Source organism: Oratosquilla oratoria, chromosome 39 (genome assembly GCF_046742065.1).
Source record: "Oratosquilla oratoria isolate Oo_2021 chromosome 39, ASM4674206v1, whole genome shotgun sequence".
Lineage (NCBI taxonomy): Eukaryota > Metazoa > Arthropoda > Malacostraca > Stomatopoda > Squillidae > Oratosquilla > Oratosquilla oratoria.
This window is the reverse complement of record NC_134815.1, coordinates 3,162,722-3,190,000: the sequence shown is the minus strand read 5'-3', so window position 1 is coordinate 3,190,000 and position 27,279 is coordinate 3,162,722. Positions and strand designations below refer to the sequence as shown.

The following is a 27,279-nucleotide window of genomic DNA, read 5'->3' as shown; positions in this document are numbered from 1 at the left end:
CTAAGAAACGGCGGACTGGAGCCCTAATGAGAATGGATAAAGAGAAGTACCTCCGGGGAATCGCTGAGGATGTCGAGGGCCAAAGTAATGTAAACTGTCTCAAGCCTGCTTACCGAGCTCGAAGAAGCTCCGCTCGAAATCTGCGACCCAGAGGAGCATAACCCAAACTGATGGCCAGTTAGTGTCAGACGTGGAGCAGTTACCTGTGGATGACCCCTAAGCCGACAGCTTCCCCTCCATGATGTTCAAGTGGCGGTTGTCAATCCACCTAACAGATGGATCTTCACCCTCACAGAGGTCAAAGAGGCTATGTTGAAGGCAGCTAGGATCTGCAATATCAGAGTGGATTTGCTAAATCCTGGAGGTGATGACATGATCTGTGGGTTGCATACGGTACTGTTTGCTTTCTGGCACTGCAGTACCATTCCCTCTGACTGGAAAAAGGGTCTGGTTGTCCCTATCTGGAAGGGGAAAGGGGACAGGCTGGACTGCAACAACTATCGCGGTATTACACTACTCAGTGTGCCAGGTAAGGTGCTTGCCCATCTGTTGCTGACACGGGTTTATTCTCATTTGGTAAAGTTTCAGAGGCCTAAACATTCTGGATTTACGCCAGGTAAGTCAACAGCTGATCGCATTCTTGCATTTCATATTTTTGTAGAGCACCGATGTGAGTTTCAACAGGGGTATCTTGCAGTTTATATTGATCTCAAGAAGGCGTTTGATAAGGTCCACCGTGGGGTGCAATGGGATTTTCTGCGGAGGAATGGAATTCCTGCAGGGATTATTGACTTGATGTTTGGCTTATACTTTGGGATAGGGAGTGCTGTAAAGTATGGAGGGGCCGTGTCCAGCTTCTTTTCTGTTAATTCAGATGTTAGGCAAGTGTGCGTCCTCGCTCCAACTCTTTTCAGCCCTTGCATGGGAAGGGTTTTGGCCAGAGTTGTCAATCGATGTCGATGATGCTGTCCTTCTTGTGGAGTCGTTGGAAGTCCTGGTTGCACCCCTGGAGTCACTGTGCAGGGAGGCCAGGCCGTTTGAACTCCAAGTCTCTTGTATCAGGACCAAGGTCCAGACGTTTGGGGGTTTACTGGATGGCACAGTTCAGTCTGTCCATGCATTTCATGTGGACACTGAGGGCGTGGTAAGTTTCGCTTGCTTTGGTAGTGTAGTGCATAACAGTGGTGGGTCATGCCAGGAAGTAGTTGGATTGGCATTGCCCGTGGTGTCACTGGTGTACTGCGAGCTTAGGTCTAGGCCAATTACCAGCATAATTCATAAAAGTCATCTCCGTGTATTATATGAGGATGTGGCGCATTTCCCCGATGTTGATTTCACTTACAGAGTTTTCTCCATGAGAGACCCCCTTTGATGGAGACGAAAATCCCACAGAATTCATAGCTGAGTGGCTGGGGCAAGTGTATCGAACCTGTCGAGAATTGTTTACAGTGGGATGGGAAGGTGGCTGCATGAGAGCTTGACCGGGGAGACCGTGAAGGGGACTGACTGGTGGCTACTACCTGGCGTATGTTCCCAATAGATGGTGGTGGTGATGATGTAGTTGCGCAGCTTCATAGGGTCCCTGGGATCGAGGCTTCGGGATTGCCGGTCTTGATTATCGTAGCGTTTACCTAGTTTTAGTCTACGGTGTTTACTTACTTTTAGTCTACGGTGTTGGAACAAAGACCATGGGGACCCGTCTCTTTTCTTCCATTTGTCAAGTTTTGCCTTGAAAATTCTTGTAAGTGTTGGCTTTGGTTACAAGTTCATGTAACTTGTTCAACAAGTCTACTCTTTTATATGGAATTCTGTGCTTCTTGACATCTTACAGCTTTTTTCAGTATTTTACTCTGATCTCTTGTCGATCTTTCTTCTCGTACCAGGTTTTTGTTTCGATCTTCTCATACCAGTATTTGTTTACTGTCCATTTTCTCCAAATCTGTTTTCAGTTTAAATATCATTATCATGTCGCCTATCTCTCATTGTTCTTCCAATGGTAAAAATTCTAGTTTCTTCAGTCTTTTCTCATCGTGTTGTTTAGACTAGGGATCATCTTGGTTGCCATATTTTGTATTCTCTCAATTTTTCTTACATCTGTCTTGAAGTATGATGACCATATGACTTCTGCATATTCCAGTCTGGGCCGTATCAAGCTTTCAGTTTTCTTCATCATGTCCTCATGTAGTGAAAATACCACTCGTATATTTTTCAACAGATTGTTTGGATGTTATTTCCTTATGTGATTCAGGTGATATTTCGTCTTTGATTATGGTACCTTCTGTAGGTCCATTTCCTCTTTTGTTTTTTGCAATTTTATTTCCTACTTTATAACCCATCGCCGATCTTTTCTTATTTTGACACATTTCCAATATTTTGCATTTCTATTTGTTAACATTAAATTTCCACTCTTGTATGTGAGTGTGTGTGTGTTTATGCATGCGTGTGTATTTCTGAGTGCGCATGTATTCACCTCGGATCTGCTGCAGTCTCTGTCGAGACAGCCAGACATCACCCTACGGCAGTGAGCTCAGAGCTCATTATTTGCCGATCTCTGGGTAGGTCTGAGACCACTCACACACCACACACCGGGACAGCAAGGTCACAACTCCTTGACTAACGTCCCGTACCTACTCACTGCTAGGTGAACAGGGGTTACACGTGAAAGGAGACAAACCCAACTTATCTCCGCCCGGCCGGGGAATCGAACCCCGGTTCTCTGGCTTGTGAGGCCAGTGCTTTACCAATCCGCCATCGAGCCGTGTGTGTGTATGCATGCGTGCGTGTGTGTAACAATAATGTAATAATGATAAATTATTTGAGTTAATAGTGATACAGTGGTACACTGACAATATCCAATTTGTGCTGATTTTAAGACTATTCTAATTTGAGTAAATAATGTGCATAGGGGTGCTAGCTACGTGTCCATAGAATCGTGGCATGTTTGCTGCGACCGAGAGGGATAAGAGGTCGAGGCTATATCAGTAATAATGAGGTCGAGGGTTGCTTGTTCGTGTGTAGGGAACTTTGCTACTTGATTAAGATTTGGCTGGTGTCCAAGTGATTAAAAATTCCACATACAACCAGCTTTGCAGTTGGGGCATGTAGAGGGTGATACACCACACACGCGATGACAGATGCGGTGTTGTGGGGGGTAGAGACGGGGGTTTATCCTCAATCATAAGGTCTCAACTCCTTTGGGAATATCAGCACTGAAATATGGACTCGGGTCAACGCGACTAAACAAATAACGCTAATCCTCAACCCTGTAATTTGCCCCGAGATGGTGAAATAACATAAATCTGACAATGTTGCACACTTCAGGGAGACAATTTGCCACGCCTTTGTTATTGCCATCGTGACGCCCCCTGAAGTACGCACTGCCCAGTTCACTTCTTGGATAACCGCACCCTCGTTTCAATTTGTGTGATTCACTAGGTCTGTATCGGTAGATAGGAGGACTGCGCATTATGTCACTGCACTATAAAATCAGTCGTGTGCCTTAAGTATAGAGGGTGAGGTCAACAGGCTGACCCAGGCTACTACAAAGCTCCTTGTCACGGCGGAGGTAGGTCACGGATTACGTCCGTTCGCCCTCGCTGCCGTAATCGGTGTGTGTGTGAATTGTACCTAAATCTTGAAGTTGACTGATTTGTGAAACAAGGTGTGTTTAAAGTGCACTAAAGTTGGCATAATTTTATGAACAAAGAAAGCCATTTCTTGATGTACATCAAACTGCTTATTTTCTTTCTTGATTATGAAATCACGCTAAGGAACTAACAAAATGTTGAGCAAGAAATATCCAGTATTCTTTACTGTAGTCTAAATAGGGACTTCCACATAAAGATTATAAGTACCTAGCAATTAAAATGTCATGGATAAACATAATCAAATGTCTTTTATGAACATTTTCAGAATTGTAAGAGTAATTCCCCATATATAAAAACTCATACTTCGTAAATGAAAAATAATATTTATATAATTCTGTAGACTGTAAATAAAAATGCACTTTCGTGACTTGATCATTATTGCCACTTGGGCCCAGTCTACAACTCCATGAAAACAACCCTACCCCGCTTCTCTCATCACATTTATCAACAGGGCTCCTGGGGTAAGCGTGACTGGTCCCAACTCCACGGCGCCTGGGGCAAACGCGGATACCCAACAGACGAAGATGTTGAGCAGCTAGGAGGAGCGCCTGGAGAAGCGGTTGCGGCCTTGGCAGGCGACGATGACAGCGAGGACGAGTACAGGAACGGCGGAGCTGCCGTCGTTCCCCTGCAGAAGCGTGTCTGGTCCAAGTTCGTGGGCTCCTGGGGCAAGAGACCAGACACCCTTAGGCCACTTTCGTCACGCTCGGCCAACTGGTCCAGCCTCCGAGGTGAGAACTGGGCTGGGCATGGCAAAAGAGGAAGAGGGGGGTGAAAATGAGGAAGAGAAGGGGAGAAGGAAGAATAGAACTAATAATGATAGTCCTGTGTAAAAACGGATGGTGGCGGTACATTCGTGTCGTAGTTGCCATCATACCCTTATGTACAGAAGCTTATAAGTGTGTAAGTAATTAACCTTGATTTGCCGGAATCGACTGGGACTCCGCAGATGAAATAGGTATTCAACATCATAGCGTCCGTGACGTAGACAGACTTGGGACTGAAGGTTATAGAATCACGGGGATATTTGATGCGTATTTAATGCAGATCTGATCCATCGTTCGATAATACGTTGGTATTGATGAAAAACTGTAAAAAGTACTATAATTACTATAGGCTAAAGGCTACACAAGAAGAGGGTATTACAAAGGATGCACTAGAATACTCTAAACCTCAAATACAAAGAGTTTTAAGACTTACATGGTTTGGTTAGGCGTGGGGTGTGTACATCTTTCTAGATCGGACCAAGACTGGCGCCTAGAGGTGACCCACAGTAACCGGTTCTTACACACCTTCTTAAGTCTAATTCTTTAAGAGCACGTTGCACAAATAATGAGATGTTATCTTGCAGCACAGCTTGCAGACAACTTACAACGATAGTATTCTTAAGCAGACGAAGCTTCTGCTCGCAGCATACTTAAATTAAACATTACGAAAAACAAACTTGGAAACCTCTTCCGAGGGGAAACGAGCCTTACGACAAAAAGATATGTAAACATGGGGATACACGGACATATAAAAAAGCCCCGTTACCTCTCGTAACGGCACACTCCCTTCCTAATTTTCTAGGGGGAAAAATTACCAAAACTATTGACCTAGCAACACAAGCTCAGAAATGGGTCTTACATATTCATGGGCTTTGTTGTTTACCACAACTCTTACTTGGACCTTCCTGACTAAATCATCCTTGCCAGGGAATACTTTGTTTACAATACCCAAGGGCCACTGTCCTTGGGGACACTCTTGATTTTTTACCAACACTACATCATCCACCTTTACATTTGGAGAGGAATTGACCCACTTTCTTCTGGGTTGCAAAGAGGAAAGATACTCTTTCTTCCATCTCTTCCAGAATTCCTCAGCAAGGTGATGGACATGCTTCCATTGAGATTTGTATACTGCCTTAATATCTATCTCTTCAGGAAGAGTTACAGGAATATCAGTTTTCTGAGTGAGAAGGATGGACGGAGACAAAATGAAAGGACTGCTAGGGTCCGAGGAAACAGGAACTAAAGGTCTGGAATTCACGATCTTACATACTTCTGCAAAGAAGGTTACTAACACCTCATGTGTTAATGCCTTGGGGTGATGGTTAGTCAGTATCACATTCATGATGTTGCGGACTATCCCCACCATACGCTCCCATGCTCCACCCATGTGAGAAGCATGAGGAGGGTTAAACAACCAAGTGCAACCTTGACTTGACAAGAAACTATTGACATCACCACCTTCATCGGTAATGGCAAGCAAGTTCAGTGCTTTGACAGCACCTACAAAGTTCGTGCCTCTGTCAGAACGCATCATCTTAACTGGGCCACGAATACAAATGAATCTCTTTAAGGCATTAATGAAGGAAGAAGTACTCAATTCTTCTACAGTCTCTATGTGGATAGCTCTGGAAACAAGACAGGTGAACAGAACGCCCCATCTTTTACTTTCGAGGAAGGAACTTCTAGTGCGCCGAGTTTTTATATGCCAGGGGCCAAAAAGGTCAACTCCTACATAGGAAAATGGCGGATTGGGAGTAAGTCTATCGACGGGTAAGTCTCCCATCTTCTGAACACACACCTTACCTCTTACCCTTTTACAGGTGACGCATTTGGAAATGACCTTAGAAATGGTACGTTTCCCTCCCAAAATCCAGAAACCACCTGTACGGACGGCTCCTTCTGTAATCACTCTCCCTTGGTGGTGCACTGTCTCATGGTAGTGACGGATCAACAACAAGCCTAAGTGGGATTCCTTTGGAATAATAATAGGCCTTGCAAGCATACCAAGTACATCACTGCCTTGACTCAACCTGCCTCCTACACGAAGTAGGCCCTTCTGGTCTAAATAAGGAGACAGAGATGCAATGGGACTGGAAGGAGGTAAACAAACTTCACCTTGCAATTTAGTCATGGCAGACGAGAAATAATCCTTTTGGTATGTCTGAACAATGAAATCAGCTGCATCTTCTAGTTGATCGGGTGACTTATGTTTGTTGCATATATGCCAACCTGAACAACACTTGTTACCTTGTTTGAAAGAACGGGCTATATGCTTAAGGAGAGCTACCGCTCTTACAAGTCTCCTCCAACAGGAGAAATTAGAGAACCTCTGAGCTAATGACGCAATTGCAGGCTCTACATTGCTTTTGTTTGCACTAACAAGGGGTTCAGACTCAATTGTGTAGTCTGATACCTTTACTTCTTTATCTGTCTCAGGGCTTACAAGAGGAAAACTTCCACTGGTGGATACAACATCCTCAAATAAGCTTGAGGGACCTGACAACCAATCACTCTGACTTAGGTTGGTTATTTCAAGACCACGGGTAGCCAGGTCTGCTGGATTACAATCTGTAGGTACATAATGCCATTGGTTAGGTTCGGTGGACGACCTAATGTGGTCTACTCTGTTACTCACGTAGACCTGAAATCTACGCCTTTCATTATGAATATAGCCCAAGACAATCATGCTGTCAGAATAGAAATGCCTTGCGTCTAAGGGTTTGTCCAAGCAATCCGAGATGGAATTGCTGAGATTAACTGCCATCACTGCAGCACACAACTCTAACCTGGGAATAGTATGACCATGGTTGGGAGCTACTTTAGCTTGTCCCCTCACAAAACACACCTGGTAGCTTTTGGTATCACTGAAAACCTTAAGATATGATACAGCTCCTACTGCTACTCTGGAAGCATCTGAAAAGGTATGAAGCTCTATCCTGTGAGCTTGAGACAAAGAAATACTAGCAAACTGACGATTGATGCTTATGTCCTTGAGGTCCCTTAAGGACGTTAGCCATCTGGACCATTTGGTATGGATCTTAGCTGGTATGGGTTCATCCCAACCACACTTTAGATTGGTTATCTCTCTTAGGAGTAGTTTTTCCCACTATTATTACTGGAGCTAAGAATCCCATGGGGTCAAACAGACTATTTACAACAGACAGTATCCCTCTTTTTGTCGAAGGCTTGTCTGAATCCATGAACTTATAGACAAAAACGTCTCTTTGGATGTCCCATAAGAGGCCCAGGCTAGACTGTATAGGCATAGAGTCAGAAGTTAGGTTCAGCTCCTGAAGGTTATCAGCCAGCTCACTGGTGGCAAACTTTTCCAGCACTTCCTTACTGTTGGAAGTGATCTTGTGCAAGCGCAGGCGTCCTCCTTCTTGAAGTGCTGACTTAGAGTCTTGGATTAACTTGTAAGCAGTCTCCGCATCTGGCAGAGATGCTAACCCATCATCCACGTAGAAATTGTTCTCTATGAAATAGCGAACTTCAGGAGAGGCATCTTCTACAGACTTACGCAAGCCATAGGTGGCAATGGCGGGAGATGGCGTGTTCCCAAAAACGTGAACAGTCATTCTATACTCAATCAACCTTTCATCAGGGTCATTATTCTTGTACCAGAAGAATCTGAGATAATCTCTTTGCTCAGTCTTCACTTTGAAATTGTAGAACATCTGTTCTACATCAGCTGCCACTGCTACAGCTTCCTGACGGAAACGTAGAAGAATCCCGAGAATACTGTTTGTCATATCAGGACCTGACATCAGCATATCATTTAGGGAGAACTCTCTGGATTTGGCAGAAGAGTCGAACACAACCCTGATCTTGTCAGGTTTCTTAGGGTGGTACACCCCAAACAATGGAAGATACCAGCACTTCTGATCAGACTTCAATGGTGGTGCAACCTCAGCATGCCCACGATCTAACATCTTTTGCATGAAGGCCATCATATGCTGACGTTTTTCCGGCTTTGTGCTGAGGCTACGATGGAGAGACAGTGTGCGGTGCCACACAAAGTCTCTATTATTACTGGTGGCTACAACATTGGGACGGAAAGGCAGTGGCGCGACCCAATGACCACTTTGATCCTTGCGGAACTCTGAGTTCATAACATCCAAGAACTTCCTGTCTTCAATCGACAGGGCGGCCTTGTCATCATCTTTGGTTACCTTGAACAAATCATCCTTTACTTCAGAAACATGAATCTGGTTACCACATGGTGCGACTATAGAGGGACGTCTATCATGTACAAAGGATGTTTTGAAACTGCTAATGACAGGAGGCCTACAAGTGCCATGGAGACACACTTCCCCAATGATTGCCCAACCCAGACTGGTCTGTTGAGCTAGAGGGGCATTGACAGGTCCAATTCTCTGGTCAAAAATGTAATGAGCTGAAGGCACATCTCGACCAATGATGAGTAGAATCTCAGCTTCAGGAACCAGAGGTGGAATACATTCGGCCAGATCGGACAGATGGGGATAACCACGAGCTATGGCGGGGGTGGGTATCTCTTCTCTTACACTGGAATGCTGTCGCATTCCACTAACTTAGGGATATGCACCTCTTGTGAGTTATGCCAAGACACGATGGTGTAATTTTTGGTGGTGCGCCCAGAAGCGCCCGTTACACCTGCACAGGTAGCTAGACGATATGAAACCCGTTTGCTCAGCTTGTCAAACAAATCGAAAAACTCAGACCTTGCTAAAGAGCAATTGCACTGATCGTCTAGGATGGCATAACACCACACTCCGAGCTCTGGCTTACTTTCAGGATAGACCTTTACCAAGAAGGTCTTGGCACAGGACTTACTCATGGAGGTGGGGTTACTGCATATCAAGGTACATTTGGAATTGACCGCAGCATCCTCCCCTCCCTGAGTCTTTACTATGGGGGTAAGAACATTTGGAAGCGGCACTTGATTGACTACAGGGGAGCGAGGTGTTTTATCTTGAGCAACCTCCCTTCCATGCTGTGTAACCGCTTGAGTCGAACTCCTCTTCGACCTGGGTTCATCGTGATGTAAGGCAGTCACATGAGTATGGGCCTTACAGAGTTTGCAGAAAGTTCTGTCTTTGCAGCTGGAAGGAGGATGGTTACCTTTGCAACATCTGTTGCACACTCCTTTATCGTTTAAGAAAACCTTCCTCTCGCTCACTGACATGGTGCGAAAAGCCCTGCAGAAATCCAAATGGTGTACGTAGGCATCATGGTAGACGCAAAAATCTCCCTTTTCTGCCTTTCTTTGCTCGGTAGGACTAGCGGCGCCAACAGACCTGTCAGCGCCCATGGTCGACTTACTGCCACTGGACAACATGGTGTCAGTCTTCTTCACACGTACTTGAGGAAACTTAGAGGGAGGTGGCTTCTCTGGTTTCACAAAACCATCGGCTCCAAGGCTTTGATAAGAGAAACATGGATCATTCTCGACCCTTGCCATCTCCTTCACAAACTCAATGAAGAAGGAGAAAGGTGGGTACGGCACACCGTGAGCAGTCTTGTAGTTCATGGCTCTGCCAGTCCACGCTTTCTGTATACAGGGTGGAAGTTTTGCGACAATGGGATTGATGCCTGACGAGGCGTCATAATATGCAAACAGTGTACTGTATACAGGGTTAGCCTTCAAGGCTTCTATCTGATACAGAATGTCACACAGGTCGTATAACCTTAAGGTGTCTCTAGGTGAAATCCTAGAGAAGTTGGCGAGCTTCTTTTTAATTGAAGTCTCAATGATCGAAGGGGCAGCAAACCTGTCATCCAAGCGCTCCCAAATTCTACTGCACGCCAGGTTTGGATTCTTGGCATTTGAGTTTCTGGTTGTACGGGCCCATTCTTTAGACTCAGGACCTAGGTACTTAACTAACAGGTCTATTTCCTCCTTACATGAGGTGCCTAACTCTTGCACGACTTCCTTGAAACTCTCTTTCCAAACAGCATAGTCTTCCGCAGTATCATCAAACGTAGACAGCCTGCTAAGAAGTAAATCCTTCCGCAAGAAGAACTTGCTCAAATCGGCAGAATTGGAGGTTGTCCCCAACCTAGGAGATGCACTCCGAGGAGGTTTTACTACAGGTGGTGACACATAAGAAACATGGTTAGCAACAGGTTGCTGCGCAGGTTGCACAGACCTCACCTTTACCTTTTCGATACGAGGTTCAAAACTGAATGGAACATTGTTAGCAGGCTGTGAGTTAACTCTGAAATCAGAACAGGGCTTGAAAACAGGGCTTTCAGGATTCAAGCCTACCAGATCCTTCTGACTAGCGGAAACATCGACTATACCACCCTGTTGCTCCACATATAGTTGGGTGCGGGTAGCGACTGTACCTTTTAATTGGTCCCAGTCACTGCATGTTTCCCAATCATCGTCGGGTCCTAAGTGCCTAAGTTCGGCTTCGGCTTCTTCCAACTCCTTTTGCTGTGTCATAACTTTGAACTTGGCCTGCATTTCAGCCTGCTCTTTCATAAGCTGACCCTCCTGTTCGGCAAACTTAACTCTGATACGAGCGGTCTCCACCTTGGCTCGTTGCTTCCTTGCAACACTAACACTGGTGCTACTGGAACGACCTGACCTAACCGACCTTCTTGAACTGCCCTTCATGGAAGGGGGCATACAACGCTCAGAGTGGTCGACGAGGGATAAAGGAACTTGATTGGACTTCGGGTCATCTTGTAAAAACGGTTCAGTGTGGTGTTCCTCTTCCGTGACCTCAACTGAGGAAGAGGAAGCATAGTTACTGATTACCTGACGAAAAGATGCCTGAAAATCCCTGTCTTCGTGCTTCACTGATTCAGCACGAGCCAGACTTTCTGAAGTACGTTCACGCATTAAGAATTCCAGGTGCCTTTTTACAGTATCCTGGTACACAGCGTGGGCCTCATACAACCAAGGACCATGATTCGGTTCTTCCAATAAGGCTTGTACTCCTTCTCTACTCGCCTTTACCCTCTCTTCATGCTGATCAGACGCTCTCTGAAAAGCCTCTTGCCCTTCAGCCGTGAGGACTCTGACCCTACCAGAGACGGGTCCTTCATCTATACTGTGGTTGGAAGACATATTGCCAAGCGAGAGAAACAGTGAGAGACAAGACAGTAATATGATAAAGAAGACAAGGAAAACTCGAACTTAATCGAAAACCACGGAGTACGTTACCACACTCCTAACTATACGACTATTGAGGTAGACAACAACAGATTAAACCCTACATTTGGTTCAATCTAAAAATGCACATTAGTCGCATGCTTATATTAACATATGACAGGATTTAGGCAAGGTAGCTTGCCTTCAAAGGAAAAACACATGCTTAACTGCGACGAGGTGTTATGTAAACACTGTTGGGGCTTGGCAACCATACGTTGTTGCCACATCACACTCGCGCGCCGATACGATCACTAAGACTGCCACATCACACTTCGCGCGCCGAGACGACACAAGATCACTACACTTTGGCTTGCGCTACACTACACTTAACTTGGGCTACAACACCCAAGCACACACACGCAAACTTATGCCAGGAAGGCGACACATCAAGTTCATGTGGTGACGACGAGGGGAATCTAGACGTGGCAACGGCGTGCAGGGCGTGGTCTGGCCGACACCTCATTCCTATGCTTTCTTCATCTGTTCGTTTCTATCGAACCATTTTTTCATTTTGCCGGAATCGACTGGGACTCCGCAGATGAAATAGGTATTCAACATCATAGCGTCCGTGACGTAGACAGACTTGGGACTGAAGGTTATAGAATCACGGGGATATTTGATGCGTATTTAATGCAGATCTGATCCATCGTTCGATAATACGTTGGTATTGATGAAAAACTGTAAAAAGTACTATAATTACTATAGGCTAAAGGCTACCCAAGAAGAGGGTATTACAAAGGATGCACTAGAATACTCTAAACCTCAAATACAAAGAGTTTTAAGACTTACATGGTTTGCTTAGGCGTGGGGTGTGTACATCTTTCTAGATCGGACCAAGACTGGCGCCTAGAGGTGACCCACAGTAACCGGTTCTTACACACCTTCTTAAGTCTAATTCTTTAAGAGCACGTTGCACAAATAATGAGATGTTATCTTGCAGCACAGCTTGCAGACAACTTACAACGATAGTATTCTTAAGCAGACGAAGCTTCTGCTCGCAGCATACTTAAATTAAACATTACGAAAAACAAACTTGGAAACCTCTTCCGAGGGGAAACGAGCCTTACGACAAAAAGATATGTAAACATGGGGATACACGGACATATAAAAAAGCCCCGTTACCTCTCGTAACGGCACACTTGATCTTTAATCGCGTGTTGGTTCCGTGACCGAGAGCTATCACATTCTCAGAAGAGCCCTCAAACATCACATTGCCTGCAAATTATTCTTTATCATAATTGGACATGAGCCATTTCTCTTGGAATTGATTCACTTCTTTTAGAGCTATAGTTCACTTTCAAAACTTTTTTTGCATTTAAATTCATTTTCCATTATTGACTCCTCGTTTTTAACTCGTGTGTTTTTTGCATCTTCTGCACATATGTTGCCATAGCTAGTTGTACCTTCTGTCAAGATGAAACTGGCTTTTAGTTTAGTGGTGATGCCTTACTTCCACTTTAGTGAATTAGTGCCATATTAACCCTTTTCAAATCAGGCGACAATATTCCTTCTTTCAATGAATATACAGTCAGACTGTGAATCTTGCCTGCCAGCTGTTCCCTTTATCTTTCAGTCTCAAGTTTGAGATCACATCAACTCCTAAAGCTTTTTGCACATCCAATGATCCTAAACAATTGAGTGCTTCCCTCACTTCTAGATTTAAATCTTGGATTTGTCTTCCAATATCTACAGAGCATTGGGACAGTAGGTGAATGCCAGAAAAACCAAAGTTATAATGTGTCACAACCCCAATCAAGTAGTGGCAGTTTTTTTACATAGATGGTACCCAACTACAAATGGTGCCAACCTTTAGGTATCTAGGCAATATTGAAACTCCAACTGGCACATTAGATGAAGCCATACTAAACAACATCAACAAGGCTGATGGCCAGGGGTGGTTGTTGCTGTTTGGCCCCCAACTCTTGGGATTGGGGTGTGGTCCCACGACGTAGACGCTGTAGCTCCAGGACCTCATGCACGCAAACAACACAACATACACTCTATAAAGGATTTGTGGGAAAACCCAGTTTCAGCTGTAGCATTCCTTGGGGAGACGGGACTGCTCGGACAGACAGTCTAGGGAACGACAACAACAACAACAACAACATCAACAAGGCTGCATGGTCCTTTGGCAAACTATGGGACCAAGTATTCCAAAACTAAGCATCTAAAAATGGACGTGGAAATGAGTGTATGGAGCTGAATGTATGTCCACTTTCGTGTGTGGTGTAAAGGCTTGGACTCCTAACCAGCACCATCTGAAGCAACTAAGAAAGACTTTCCCACTGACTCAGACTATATACCCTTCATAGACAGTCAGACAAAACTCATAATACATAGTCTCAAGCACTCATCTGCCTGTGGCCCTGATAACATAAGCAACATCCACCTAAAACACATTGGACCACAAGGTATACACACACTCACAAACATTGCAAACTACAGCTATTCACACAACACTATACCCGACATCTGGAAGCATGGTAAAATAATCACCATTCCAAAACCGAACAAAGACCCAACAATCCCAACATTGCACCATCCAATCACACTTCTCTGCACCCCCTCTAAAGTCATTGAACGCCTAATACTTAAACTTGTCACACCACATATTCCCCTTGCTGACTCACAACACGGTTTTAGGCCACTACACTCCACAAACACACTTCTGACAAACCTCACACAAAGAATTTTAGATGGCATCAATTCAGATAGGCCCCACCACAGAACACTTCTTATAACATTAGACATTAGTAAAGCTTTTGATGCTATCCCCCGCCACAACCTAACAAATAAAATATATAACACAGACATGCACAATAACACCAAAAGATGGCTGGCCAATTATCTGGCAGGTAGGAATGCTTACGTGTCATATAATGGCCAATCATCGCACATCAGAAACATTAAGAACGGAGTACCACAGGGCTCGGTTCTATCCCCCACACTATTTAATCTATACATGCATGACTTACCCACGCCAGACACCTCAGAAATACAAATCTCTTCCTACGCAGACGACATAACAATCACATGCACACATCGTAACACAGACAAAGCTGCAGAAATAATCCAGCCATACCTTGACACACTCAACACATGGTTCATCACAGACTCAAAATAGCTCCAACCAAATCTACAGCAACACTACTCACCAACTGGACAAAAGAACACAAATACATACCTCATCTCTACATCAACAACACTCTAATACCACACACAAACACACCGAAAATTCTTGGTGTAACATACGATACATCCATGTCTTTCAAACAACACATCACAAACATAAAAAACAAATGCACACCCAGACTTAACGCACTTAAGTCAATCACTGGAACAACATTTGGACAAAACAAAGAAACTAATATAACAATATACAAACAATGCATACGCTCAGTGTTGAATTATGCGAGTCCTGCATGGGCTCCTAATCTCAGTGAGACACACCACAACACCCTTCAAATCATACAAAACAAAGCCCTAAAAACAATTACAGGCTGCACAAATACAACACCTACAGACCATTTACACCATGAAACAAAAGTCCTCAAAGTCAAGGACCACCTCGACATGAGAGGCACACAAACACTTGCCGCAGCCACCACAAACACATTACACCCGCTACACTACATAGCAGAACACCCACACACACCAAGAAACATTAAAACAACACCCAAAGACCTTTATCATGCACAGATACTCTCTTCTCTTCCTCCACAACCACCAAATACCAGCCTCCGGAAACATATTCATAATCATATCACTCACCGCTCCATTAACACACTGAAAGACAACACACTGCTGCATGCCAGACCCCCTGATATCCACCCTTCTGAATCCTCTCTCCCACGAAAGGATAGAGTCCACTTGGCCAGACTGCGGTGCGGTCACCACCCAGCACTTCCAAGCTACCAGAAGAGGCTGGATGACCGCGTTGTGAACAGCTGCCCAGGATGTGACACTTCACCCCATACCAAACAACACATAATGGAAGACTGCATTATACACAATCATGCACGCAAACAACACACCATACGCTCTATAAAGGATTTGTGGGAAAACCCAGTTTCGGCTATGGCATTCCTTGGGGAGACAGGACTACTCGGACAGACAGTCTAGGGAACGACAACAACAACAACAACTAAAACGCTTCCATATCTGCATACAAAAGATGCTTCGTCTCACCTGGAGGGGTCATATTCCAAACAGAGATACTAGAATGAACAAACGCCACCAGCATTGACACCATGTTGGCACAGAGGCAGTCGTGATAGCTTGGCCATGTTATCAGGATGCCAGATGACCAGCTACCAAACCAAATACTGTATGGCCAACTTCAAAAATGTCCAAGGAGACCTGGAGATCCTAAGAAAAAATACCAGGATCAAGCAAAAACCACACTGATGAGTTGAACATAGATCCTGGTACCCTTGAAATACTAGCAAGTAAACCAAATGCAATGGCAAGGAAAGATTAAAACAGGAGTAGCCACTTTGGAAAAAGACTGAAAAACACAACACCCTTTGAAAAGATAACAGCATCACATCCAGCAGAGTGTTGTTGTAGCTCCAGACCCCAAGCTGATGTGTCACTCCTTTGGAAAGGTGTGTAAGTCCCAAATTGGCTTCCTGAGCCACACTAATGCTCACCGGAGGCAACAGAAGCACCCTAGATGAAGTCATAACATCATCAGTTATTTTCATTCACTCGTAAGGAAATCGTCCTTGGGAACAACGAATGTTGTCATGGCTGGGATGGACTGCCGTAGTGTGTGTATGTGAGTGTGTGTATGTGTGTGGTGGTAAAGAAGAGAAGAAATGAGAAGGAGCAGGAGGAAAAGTAACAGTTGTAGCAAGAAGAGGAAGTGAATTCATGAATGGAATGACCTCTAGTTCCTGTGTCTGTCACCTTTACTCTGTGTGTGCTTGAGATGGAGTCGATGCCATAAATATGACTGGTGGTGGTGATGATGGTTAAAGGTAGTGAATAATAAAAACCTTAGAAGAACCAAGTAGTTTCCTGATGCTTGTTCTCCCATGCCTTTCATCATTCCATTGCCACACTGGTGGCCAGTGTTGACGAAGCAGGCAAATACATAGACATGAATCTAATAACTTTGTTCAGTATGATTTGATAGAGGAAAGGAGGAGGAAGAGGATTCTTGCAGCAGAGAAATACAGGCAATCCAAGACAGAGATGACGGTGATGAATGCAATTATAAAGAGAGCTTTGTAAAGGATTAATTTGCATTCACTGGAGGTGAAGAATGAGGAAGCAGGAGAGGAGTCTGAAGAGTAGGATGTGGAGTAAAAGCTATCAAACGTTGTGCTTGTCATGAGACTCCTCAAGTTCTTCAAGAAGGTGATGTGCCTTTTTTCTCTTTCTTTTTCTTCTCTTTTTTACTATACATCTTGAAGAGATGTAATAATGCAAAAATTATGTAATATGACCACAGAATGCCATTACAGAAGGAAAAGTATTAGCATACTCTAATGTAAAGTCAAGTACTGATGTAGGGGAAAGTATTTTGAGATTCCATACTTGGAATTTTGCCCTGGCATCAGCCCAAGATGTCAATAGGACAATACAATTTATCATAGAGTCTACAGATATGACACAACACTGACCCTGATCATCCCAGAAGCTGCCTTATGTGCACTATTAGAACTCTGCCTCAATAAAGCTCCATTCACATGCCCTAGTGATAATATGTTGCCATGGGGAGCCCCCTAGGAGTCCATTTTGTTTTGTTTAGTTTTTTATGGGAACATAGAGAAGATCACACTCTCCTCCAAATGACCCTACATATATTGCTGCCATATAAATGGCCTTTTCATTAGAATTAAAGATCTTCAAAAGGGCTGGATTTACCAAGAGGCATAGTGGGCAATTGACCTAGGGAACCACAGCTAACTGGAGGCCCACTGAAACTAGCTTGTCGCACAAGAATAGTAAAAAATTGTATTTCTAACATTGTAATATTATGGTATTATGACACAGTCCGAAGGGATTTCTCCGTTTTCTTTTGCACAAGGGGACAGAGATGGAGGGTCGCCAATTTAATGAAGCAGCCTTGCTATGGATGTGCTGTCTTGCAACGCTTGCTTCTGACCCTGGGCAGTGGGCGAGATGCAGGGATGACCCATCATCCAGGAGGTGCTAAGAGGAGGGGAGTGGAGTATGTTAGGGATGGAATGGGTGGGAGTGATTTTTATGCCTTTGTTTTTTGGCTACCTCCAAAGTGCAGTTTGGAGTAATTACTTGTCCAGTAACTAAATCTCTGGAAACCAAATGTCTAAGGACCAGCTGTCTGAAAGAAAATGTCCAGATGAATTCAGAGTGGCAACTGGTGTTTGAAGATTTATTATGACTAAATTGGGGAAAGACTGGGAGATGATCAGTGATGGTGGGGTCTACTGGATTGACTGTGTTCATCAGTTCCCTGAAATGTTTTGTCCATCTTTCCCTTCTTGTCTTTGATTAATGTCTGTCCATCTGTTGAATGAAGAGGAGCCAGGGATACATTCTCCGGCCCTCAAACTTTTTTTTAATAGTCTCTTTGTTCAGTTATTTGTTCAGTGTCTCCCTTAGAACCACCTGCACCTCAACTTTCAGAGAGTACCATCTCTCCTGGTGTGCTAATGATGTTGGATTTACCAGAGCCACATCACATGCCTCAATCATTATTATTATTTATTTATTTATTTATTTTATTTCTTATTTATCTTTTTTTTTAACCAGTCTCTCTTACGCTTTCAAACAGTGCCAAGACACTGAAAGCTGGTGTTGTAAAGGCCTTCAAGGAGAGCCTTGTAAGCTTGATCAATGCTAAGACATGATGAGATGAAGCTGCATTCAGATTGATTAAGGCTTGCCCCATCTTGTTTGGGTTTCAGAAACACAAACAATTTAAGTTCAGTTTTCCTACTTTAATATATATTAGTGCATTCCTTTTGGATCAGATATATGTGGCTTCATTCAAACATGAGAACACTTTTCTTTGTAAAAGTACTGCTTCTAACAATAATTTTTTGTTCCACTGTTGTAACAAACAAGACTCTTCTACCAATAGCCCACCAACAAACTAGTGTTATCACTGCTAATCAAAAAATGACCCTCATTAAAAAGCTCCAAAGGTTACATAACAGTGTTCAGCTCAAATTTCCATTGAAGGTGTTATTAATACTTCCAGTATCATGTTAACCAAACCACAACTTGAAGTGTTAGGTTTTTGGCTTGAACTTAGCCTTAAAACCAGAGGCACAATGCAATGGCATTGTGGGATTTGACAATTTTTAAGCAAAGAACAATTATGATAACAATTTGTTGTGCATCAAAGGGGTACTTCTGAAATATATTTCAGGTTGTGGAAATGGGTTGTCTATACTGTACACTATTGCCGGGTGGTGGAATTTTTTTTAAAAAAATACCCATAACATTATCCCTGTAGTAGAGGAGGAAAGAATACTGCCACCAAGTTTCCCCACACAGGATAGAGGACAGGCTGAGGCATCCTGCTCTCTATAGCCCTAATGTGTAAATTTATCCAAGAAGTCAATATTACCACCAAGGCAGATAAAGGAAGAAAAGTTGTGATATTAGACTGTGGGGTATGTTGACAAAGCCAATGTTTTGAACAATAATAAAACTTGAGAAATTTCATTAAAGAAAAGTTCAAAGATATGGTTGCTACCTTTAACAAAAGGTTCAGAGCATCTCAACAGAAGAGTGTACTTTCAAGTTTAAGGTTTTTCTTCCCAAGTTGCCTTACTATTACAGTCTTCAAAACAGTATAAAGAACCTCTTTTAGCCCCATCATCCCCAACTGGGTCTTCTGTACAAGCAAGCAAATGGCTTGCGGAACTGTTATCTTTTGTTGGGAAGTTTTCCAAATCCCAGGACAATGTCCGGTGAGCCAGTGCAAGGACAAGCTCTGCTTGAGATAAAGGTTTATTTATCCATTTTTCAACAGTTTAATTATTATAGATGTTATCTAAAATAGTCAAAATAGGCCTCGAAATACCCCTAAAATTGCTTAATTCACTTCACTCACCACTTTCCCCCTCTTATGGGGCTGCTCTGAGTGAAAAATGCCCAGGCCTCTTTAAAATCCCAGTCCGCCCCTGCTAAATCCTATATTAAACACTCTGAAGATGTCATTTCCAAACTTAAGAACTTGTCTCAGATTGAAGAATGTTGAAACTCGATGTGGTCTTATTATTCATGTATATGGTATATTGATGACATTTTCGATCGAAAGTTAGTGTTTTAGATCTCTTTATTCACAGATGTTTATGTAGATGATATTCTCAATCTTAAGGAAGTTACTGTTTTAGGTTAAAAACTATCAATCCTTGTTGTCTTGTCCCAGGCACGGATCCAGGGGGGGGGGCTGAGGGAGCTGAAGCCCCCCCCAAATTTGTTCTTCCATGAATCATTGTAAGGATCTCATTTAATCGATTTTAGTACTTTCTGATGTTTTGCCAGGTCTGGGGGTTAAATGTCCTTGTTTGCAGGGCGATTGGTGCAAGAGAAGGTGGTATCATCAGTTTCTGGAGTCTTCGCCATCATGATGGACTAGACGACCGACGTTTCAGGGAAAGAACAGGCCACCATTTGCGTCCGTCACTTCAGTGGAGGTCAGCTAAGGGAGGACTTCCTTGGCTTTGTTCATGCCAAGGATCTGACTGGGGAAGGCCTGGCTCGCCTCCTGCTTAGCACAGTAAAGAGTGTCGGCCTCAACATGGGCAACTGCCGTGGCCTCTGTTTTGATGGTGCCTGTGCCATGATGGGAAAGTTTCGCGGGTGTGCAGCTGTGGTAGTGCGAGAATACCCGCTCGCAAAGACGATTCATTGTTTCAGTCATCGTCTCAACCTCGTCTTGACCAAGGCCTGTGACACCAAGGAGGTAAAGCTCGCTCTCCAGACTCCCAGTGAGGTGTATAACTACATCTATTCCTCAAACATGCGCTCGATGAGGTTTACTGAGCTCATAAAAGACCACACGTCCACGAAGCAGAAGAAGCTGGTCAACCTCTGCGCTACTAGACTCAGTCATTGTGTTTATGGAATTCCTGCCAGTTATTGCCGTCTTTCTGGAGAACGAGAGCAACTCGGACGCGACGGCGGGACTACTACTAATAGCAATCCGAGAGCCGCGCTTTCTGATTGGTCTCGCCATCGCTGAGTCTGTGCTAGCTCACATTGTGGATCCTGAGCCGAGCCCTGCAGTCCCCTATGGTCGACCTAGTCTCAGCATACGCTACGATTGGTGATGTGGTGACGCATCTAAACAAGGCCTGGGAAGGTGCACTGACCAGCTTCCAGGACATCTTCAAGAAGGCAGAGGGGCTCCTCCAGGAGATCGGTTCATCACATGACACCATTCCTGTACCTCGAGTTTGCAAGCGCCAAATGCAGCGAGCAAATTTACCCTTCCAGACAGCTGAGGAGCATTACCGAAGATCTGTATATGTCCCATTCCTCGACCATGTATTGACTGAGCTGCAGACCCGGTTCGGGAATGATACTATTCCTGTTGGCTTCAAGATCAAGAATCTGCTCAGCAGCGCTGACGGAGATGTTGCTGCTATACTGGAAGCGGCAAAGGTTTATGAGGCTGACATCGAGAGCTTGAGCCTCGTGAAGGCGGAAGCAGAGCGCTGGTATTCAACAACAATGAAGTTTGAATCCATTGGAGATGCCCTGGCCCACGCCCAGACCCGAATGTATCCGAACCTGGCCAAGCTCCTCCGAGTTTTGATCACGCTCCCAGTCTCGAACGCAGAGGCCGAGCGTTCATTTTCAACCCTGAAGCAACTGAAGACCTACCTAAGGAATACTATGGGTCAAGATTGCCTCAACGGCCTGGCGCTACTCGGCATTCACAATGAAATCAATATTGAAATAGACAGTGTAATCAATGTATTTGCCCAAAAAAAACAGGAGGTTGATGTTCATGTGAGATCCCATGAACAATGCTGTGTGTTATTAATGTAATTTAGATACTTTTATTAACAGGTTCAGAAGTTCATACACCTTTTTTTTTGTATTTCTGTTTTTTAAAGCTACTTTTATTTTTTATTACTTCCATGAGTTTATGTGCACTAACACTACACACGGATCCTGCAATAATTTCTCTCTATGCGAGAGTATACGCGTGCCAGTGCCTTATCACTGACTAGCACAAGCGTGTAACAATATAAAATGAATATACATTCTATTATATATGTCTAAAATACAGAAAAATCTGAAAAACATTATTAAGTTAAGTATACCTCAGACTTCTGATACATCAGACTACTCAGAGGAAGGAATTCAGGTTAGCCCCCCCAAATTTTTATCCTGGATCTGCCACTGTCTTGTCCTTCATAGAATACAAGATACAAGCATGTTAAGAAAAAAATTCCCCTTCCAATTACAAAAACCATTGCTTTAGTGTGACTGTGTTTCCTCTAGCATAATATCCTCTCAGATTATTTTCTATGGGGTATAAATGTTCTAGTTAATCTTTATGATGAAGTATTTTGAAACTGTTCTTTTTACCAGCCATTTAACTTTCTGATATGGCTTGTTTCATGTATGTAGGTGATGTTTTTTTCTTTGGGAAGATAGTTTGGGAACTTTTGAGTTATTTGAATAAATTCATCCAATTAGCACAAACTTAGGTTTAGAATAGAATGGTAGATAGAGGGCACAGTTCCTAGCACCATCAGCTAGGCATAGTTTCATTTGAATGAGACTTTCATTTGCTTCGCTGTTGTAACTCTTATTATGATTTCACATTCATAGGTTGATTCTTACAGTGCATAGACAAAATGTGTTCAAGTCTTCAAGAGGTATTCAAATTGCAGAGTAGAAGCATGAGGATCTCTCTCTCTCTCTCTCTCTCTCTCTCTTTCATGACTTGGGGAAGTCCTTGATAGATTTTTATCCTTTCCAATTTACACCTGATGACTTTCAAGGTTCAAGAGTTTCAATCCCTTTATTATGAGGTCATTCTCAGGTGAATAGAATTGTCTGCTGGCACTAAAGAAAGAAAAAGAGAAACTGATAACTGTGTTGTAGTAGCAAGGGGATCAATGACAAGCAATTCTTGTGTATCTCGTGTACCTGAAGTGGCCCATACACTCGCAGGCTGCTGGGCTGGCCACTGGACAAAATCAGGCCAGTACAGGCCAAACTAAGTGTGTATAGCCCCCATACACACTGCACAGTCCTGGTTTTGTCTGGTGGCTGAACAGGAGGCATGTGAGTGTATGGGACACTTTATTCAGAATGCAATAGGGGAATATCCAAAACAAAATTATAACGTACTCAAAGTTCACTGTACATCCAACAGAAAGCTAACTGAACACCAAATGCATTAGTGTGCAAAAACTGAACATAACTCAATATCAGAGAAATGAAGAATGTTCAAAATAGACTTCAACTGCATCCCACTTTTGTTACAACCCACACGCATTTGACCGTTTTTGTGCCAATTGCTCACACGAGATTCATAACAACATTGATTAGTTTCTTCTATTTCAGGGTCATGGGGAAAGCGCGCATCCAACTGGTCCAGCATGCGTGGGTCATGGGGGAAGAGAGCAGATCCCGGTGAGTTTGCCTTGATGGAGGAGCAGAGTGGGACACCAGTAAAACTTTATTCCCCTTTCACCTGCTGACAACTCGTATAATCGATGAGGCCAGGCGATTTCACTTAGCTGGGAAATGGCTCTGTATGGACTGCAGTTATCGAAAATTACCTTGAGACTTTCAGTCTGGTAACAAATTTTTCTGAATTACATACAGACTTGTTTTTTCAGCAAAGGAATGGTCTCCACAAGGAGTTAAGGCAGCTCACACCCAAATGCAACTAGTAGTGTGAAACCAATCATGGGGCGTAACAGTGTGTGTGTGTGTGTGTGTGCGCGCGCGCAATTGGTTTCGTTGGTGTGCAAGCCACCTTATTGAATCTTGCAGGTGTCAGTCTACTCTCCCTGTAGAGCTGAGCCAAGAGACCTTCCATGAAGTTTTGAACAACGAATATTTCTTGTTAAACTGGATAGCCCCTGACATTCCAACAATCTGTGTACCTGATTGCTCAAAATTGCAGGAGTCCTTTCTTCTTCTTCTTATTCTTCTTCTTTTCCTCTTTTTCTTCCTCTCCTTCTTCTTCTTTTCCTACTTCTCCTTTTCCTTCTTTTCCTTCTTCTCCTTCTCCTTCTCCTTCTTCTTCTTCTTCTTCTTTTCCTTCTTCTTCTTTTCCTTCTTCTTTTCCTCCTTCTTTTCCTTCTTCTTCTTCTTTTCCTTCTTCTTCTTTTCCTTCTTCTTCTTTTCCTTCTTCTTCTTTTCCTTCTTCTTCTTCTTTTCCTTCTTCTTCTTCTTTTCCTTCTTCTTCTTCTTTTCCTTCTTCTTCTTCTTTTCCTTCTTCTTCTTTTCCTTCTTCTTCTTCTTTTCCTTCTTCTTCTTCTTTTCCTTCTTCTTCTTCTTTTCCTTCTTCTTCTTTTCCTTCTTCTTCTTCTTTTCCTTCTTCTTCTTCTTTTCCTTCTTCTTCTTCTTTTCCTTCTTCTTCTTCTTTTCCTTCTTCTTTTCCTTCTTCTTCTTTTCCTTCTTCTTCTTCTTCTTAGTTCAATGCAAAACAGAAGTTTCCAATATTTATCTGTGGGACCAGTATCTGCAAATTTCAAGGTTTCTTGTCTTCTGCTGTAGGTCGGGTGGAATACTAAAGATGTTCACATTTCAGGTTTATAGGCTCAAAAGTGTAAATGATCATTCCCAGTAAGGCACATCACTTATATGATCGTCAGAATATCAGCAGCTTTCCAGTTTAACAAGAATTGCTTCTTGCTCTACTTTTTCTTCCTCCTCCTCCTCCTCTGCTTCTTCTTCCTCCTCCTCTGCTTCTTCTTCCTCCTCCTCTGCTTCTTCTTCCTCCTCCTCCACTTCTTTTTCCTCCTCCTCCACGGCTTCTTCTTTTTCCACCTCCTCTGCTTCATCTTCTTCCTCCTCCTCCTGTTCTTTTTCTTCTTGTTCTTTACTCTTTTTACATTTTACTTTTTTTTTCTTTTTCTTCTCTGACCAGGTGTGGACGACGAAGTGGCTGCCAGCGACACTATGGGACTTAAGTAGATGGAGTTCCATTCGCCGAGGTGCACGTAGAGCAGAGTCGTTGGGTCGCAGATAACTTCAGGTCGAGTGGAGGAGTACCACAAAGGAAGAATGGATCTAAGATATAGAATACAGAATGTGGATCACACAAAAAAAAAAAAGGAAAAACAAAATTCTCACAAGGAGCCATTAAGACTAAGAAAACCATGTTGATCGATTTAACATTCATAGAAGCCATGAAAATTATTTACTTAAATTTTTCCCATTGTGTATATGATTTCAAGACCTGTATGGTAGCACATGTACTATCAAGAAAGAGGTGAACAGGCTCAGAAAACATTGCTAACCAGGGAAATGATGCACAAATTTCAACTTGTGCTCCAGAACAATGATTCCCAAACTATCTTTTATGATGCCCCCGTTTTGCTTCCAGGAGATCTATGTGCTCCCTCCCCAACATTTTTGTATTTATATGAAATTCTATAAATACATATCACATACATATATGTACAAAATGCATGAGGAGAGCTAACTTAATAGAAAACAGGTTGGGGCGACTGTTAGAATTATACTTTGCATGTGTGTAACGGCAGATACTTTTCCTTGGAATGATTTCATTATTCTCATTAAACAATGACTGCACACCTCCCTTGTACCCTCCTCATGCATCCCTGAAGGGGGCGTGACCCCTAGTTTGGGAACCACTGCTCTAGAGAAAGTCTTCCAGAAACAACCCAAAGCACACAAAATCTAACCATCTCAAAAAAGGAGCCATAAAGCTGAAGACAATGTAAAATTGTGTTAAAATTCTGAAAGGTACATTTTGCGCGGTGCAATTATTAGCCTACTATCACAGTCAATGGCATTTTTCTCCTTACAAGTAAGGTAGCCAAGTCAAAGGCATGTACCTACTCTTCTGCTGTGTGTTGGTAGGTTCGGTTCAAATGACCTCAGCCTCGTACTTTGCATCTTGAAGCAAAGCAGCCCCATTCAAAAACAAAGAATTAGTGTTCTTGACAACTGTTTGACAATCATCGTTGAGCCGTGAATAATCACCATTGAGAATTGCACCGAGCAAAATGTACCTTAAGACTTGCCCGTGAAACCTACTACAGCTTCATAGACGGAATAAGGAAAGATTGAAGAACCAGACGGTTTCCTTGGCCTGAAGTAGTGATGCGGACCCTTGGAAGAAGTACACCAATATTTTGAAACCCTTGTACAGGCTTTTGCTTTTTTATTTGTGTCATTCGATTTTGTCCCATCTATTTTTTTGGTTTTCCCTCTAAGTAAAAAAAGTGTGCAGTGCTCTCTTTTAGCTTTCACTCATGTGACTTGAAATTTCCCTAAATAATGTGTACTGCATGGTTAGTGATGAATCGTTGTCGATTCTCTATTTCCCTTTAAGGACACTTTCTGTAATATTTATCATATGTGGCCGTACTTGTTTTAAACATGTATATGTATATTTTCCAGATGATCAAATTTTAAAAAATGGGCAGAAAAATACCACATTAATGAGAAACTTTGTGTAATGCAGTAGTATGTATGAGATCGAACAATTTCAAGAGCTGTAAAGAATTATGTATAGAATAAATATATAAACTATGTATTTGAAGGAAATTCCTTATGACGTTTATGACTGGATGATGGTTTCAATAAAAGTTAACTTCATGAAGATCTCTGAGTCATTTCCTTGCAAAATAAAAAAAAATGGAACAGAAAATCTTATGTTCACAAAGATCGAAAATTTATTGTTGAAGTAACCTACTTAGAAAATTAAATTTACAATATCTATTTGATGCGTATGAGGCAGCAATTTCAAACTGATTTGAAGTACTTGGCTATCTTGAGGACCCTGAAACACTGTCGGACCAGACCAGCGGATTTTGTCTGTTGCATCCGATATCCAATAATGTGGTGTCCGTTAATGAGAGGTCAATCTGTATAGAGAGAAAAATAGTGATTGAGATAGTGATAGAGTTAGAGATATATATATATATAATGAGACAGATATAGAGATATACATACATACATACATATACAGGGCCCTTCCTTAGTGCTACCCCAGGGCAAATTTCTTAGTAATACCCCCCCCCTTTCCCCATATTGGCTTGCAAAATAATTAAACGGATTTTAAAAATTGCATTTAATGTCCCTATTGCAGAAAGGATAGGGGAAAAATATTTCATATTCTGTTAATTCTAACGCAAAATTCGTATATTACAGTAAAATATTCAGGGCTCTTTTGAACTTTTTTTTATTACAATTATTTTGTCAGCCTTGTGGGCGGCATGTCCAGACTAGAATTGCCACCCCCTAATGTGCCACCCCATGTGTGGGCCCTGTACATATACCAAAAGGTTTTTGCCCCTTACAAGGGAGGTAGCAAAAAAACAAAGGCATAAAAACCATTCCATCCCCACATACTACACTCCCATCCACCCCCCTCCCTCCCTCTTATCTTGGCTCCTGGATGATGGGTCATCCTTGCATCTCGCCCACTGCCCTGGATCAGAAGCAGTGTCACAAGACACAGCACATCCACAGCAAGGCTGCTTCATTAAATAGGCGACCCCCCCTCTCCGTCCCCTCATGAAGAAATGGAGAAGACAAGGAG

At 43.0% G+C, this 27,279-nt stretch overlaps 1 protein-coding gene and 1 long non-coding RNA gene across 5 annotated transcripts in view; one reads left to right on the top strand and one right to left on the bottom strand.

Moving 5' to 3' along the window:
* The window catches only part of Mip (Myoinhibiting peptide precursor), a 355,890-nt gene extending 329,554 nt beyond the window's left edge, over window positions 1-26,336 (top strand). For 3 of the 4 annotated variants that reach the window (XM_076176469.1, XM_076176466.1, XM_076176467.1), the window contains 3 exons: window positions 4,099-4,378; window positions 23,097-23,165; window positions 24,634-26,336. In XM_076176469.1, coding sequence (XP_076032584.1) covers window positions 4,099-4,378; window positions 23,097-23,165; window positions 24,634-24,680 — 396 coding nt within the window. In that variant the 3' untranslated portion in view covers window positions 24,681-26,336. The remainder of the gene's footprint in view (window positions 1-4,098; window positions 4,379-23,096; window positions 23,166-24,633) is intronic. The other variant, XM_076176468.1, reaches the window with a different exon arrangement.
* Window positions 25,904-27,279, bottom strand: part of LOC143020260 (uncharacterized) — a 47,567-nt gene continuing 46,191 nt past the window's right edge. The window contains exon 3 of the long non-coding RNA XR_012965886.1: window positions 25,904-26,602. This is a non-coding gene — a long non-coding RNA (uncharacterized LOC143020260). The remainder of the gene's footprint in view (window positions 26,603-27,279) is intronic.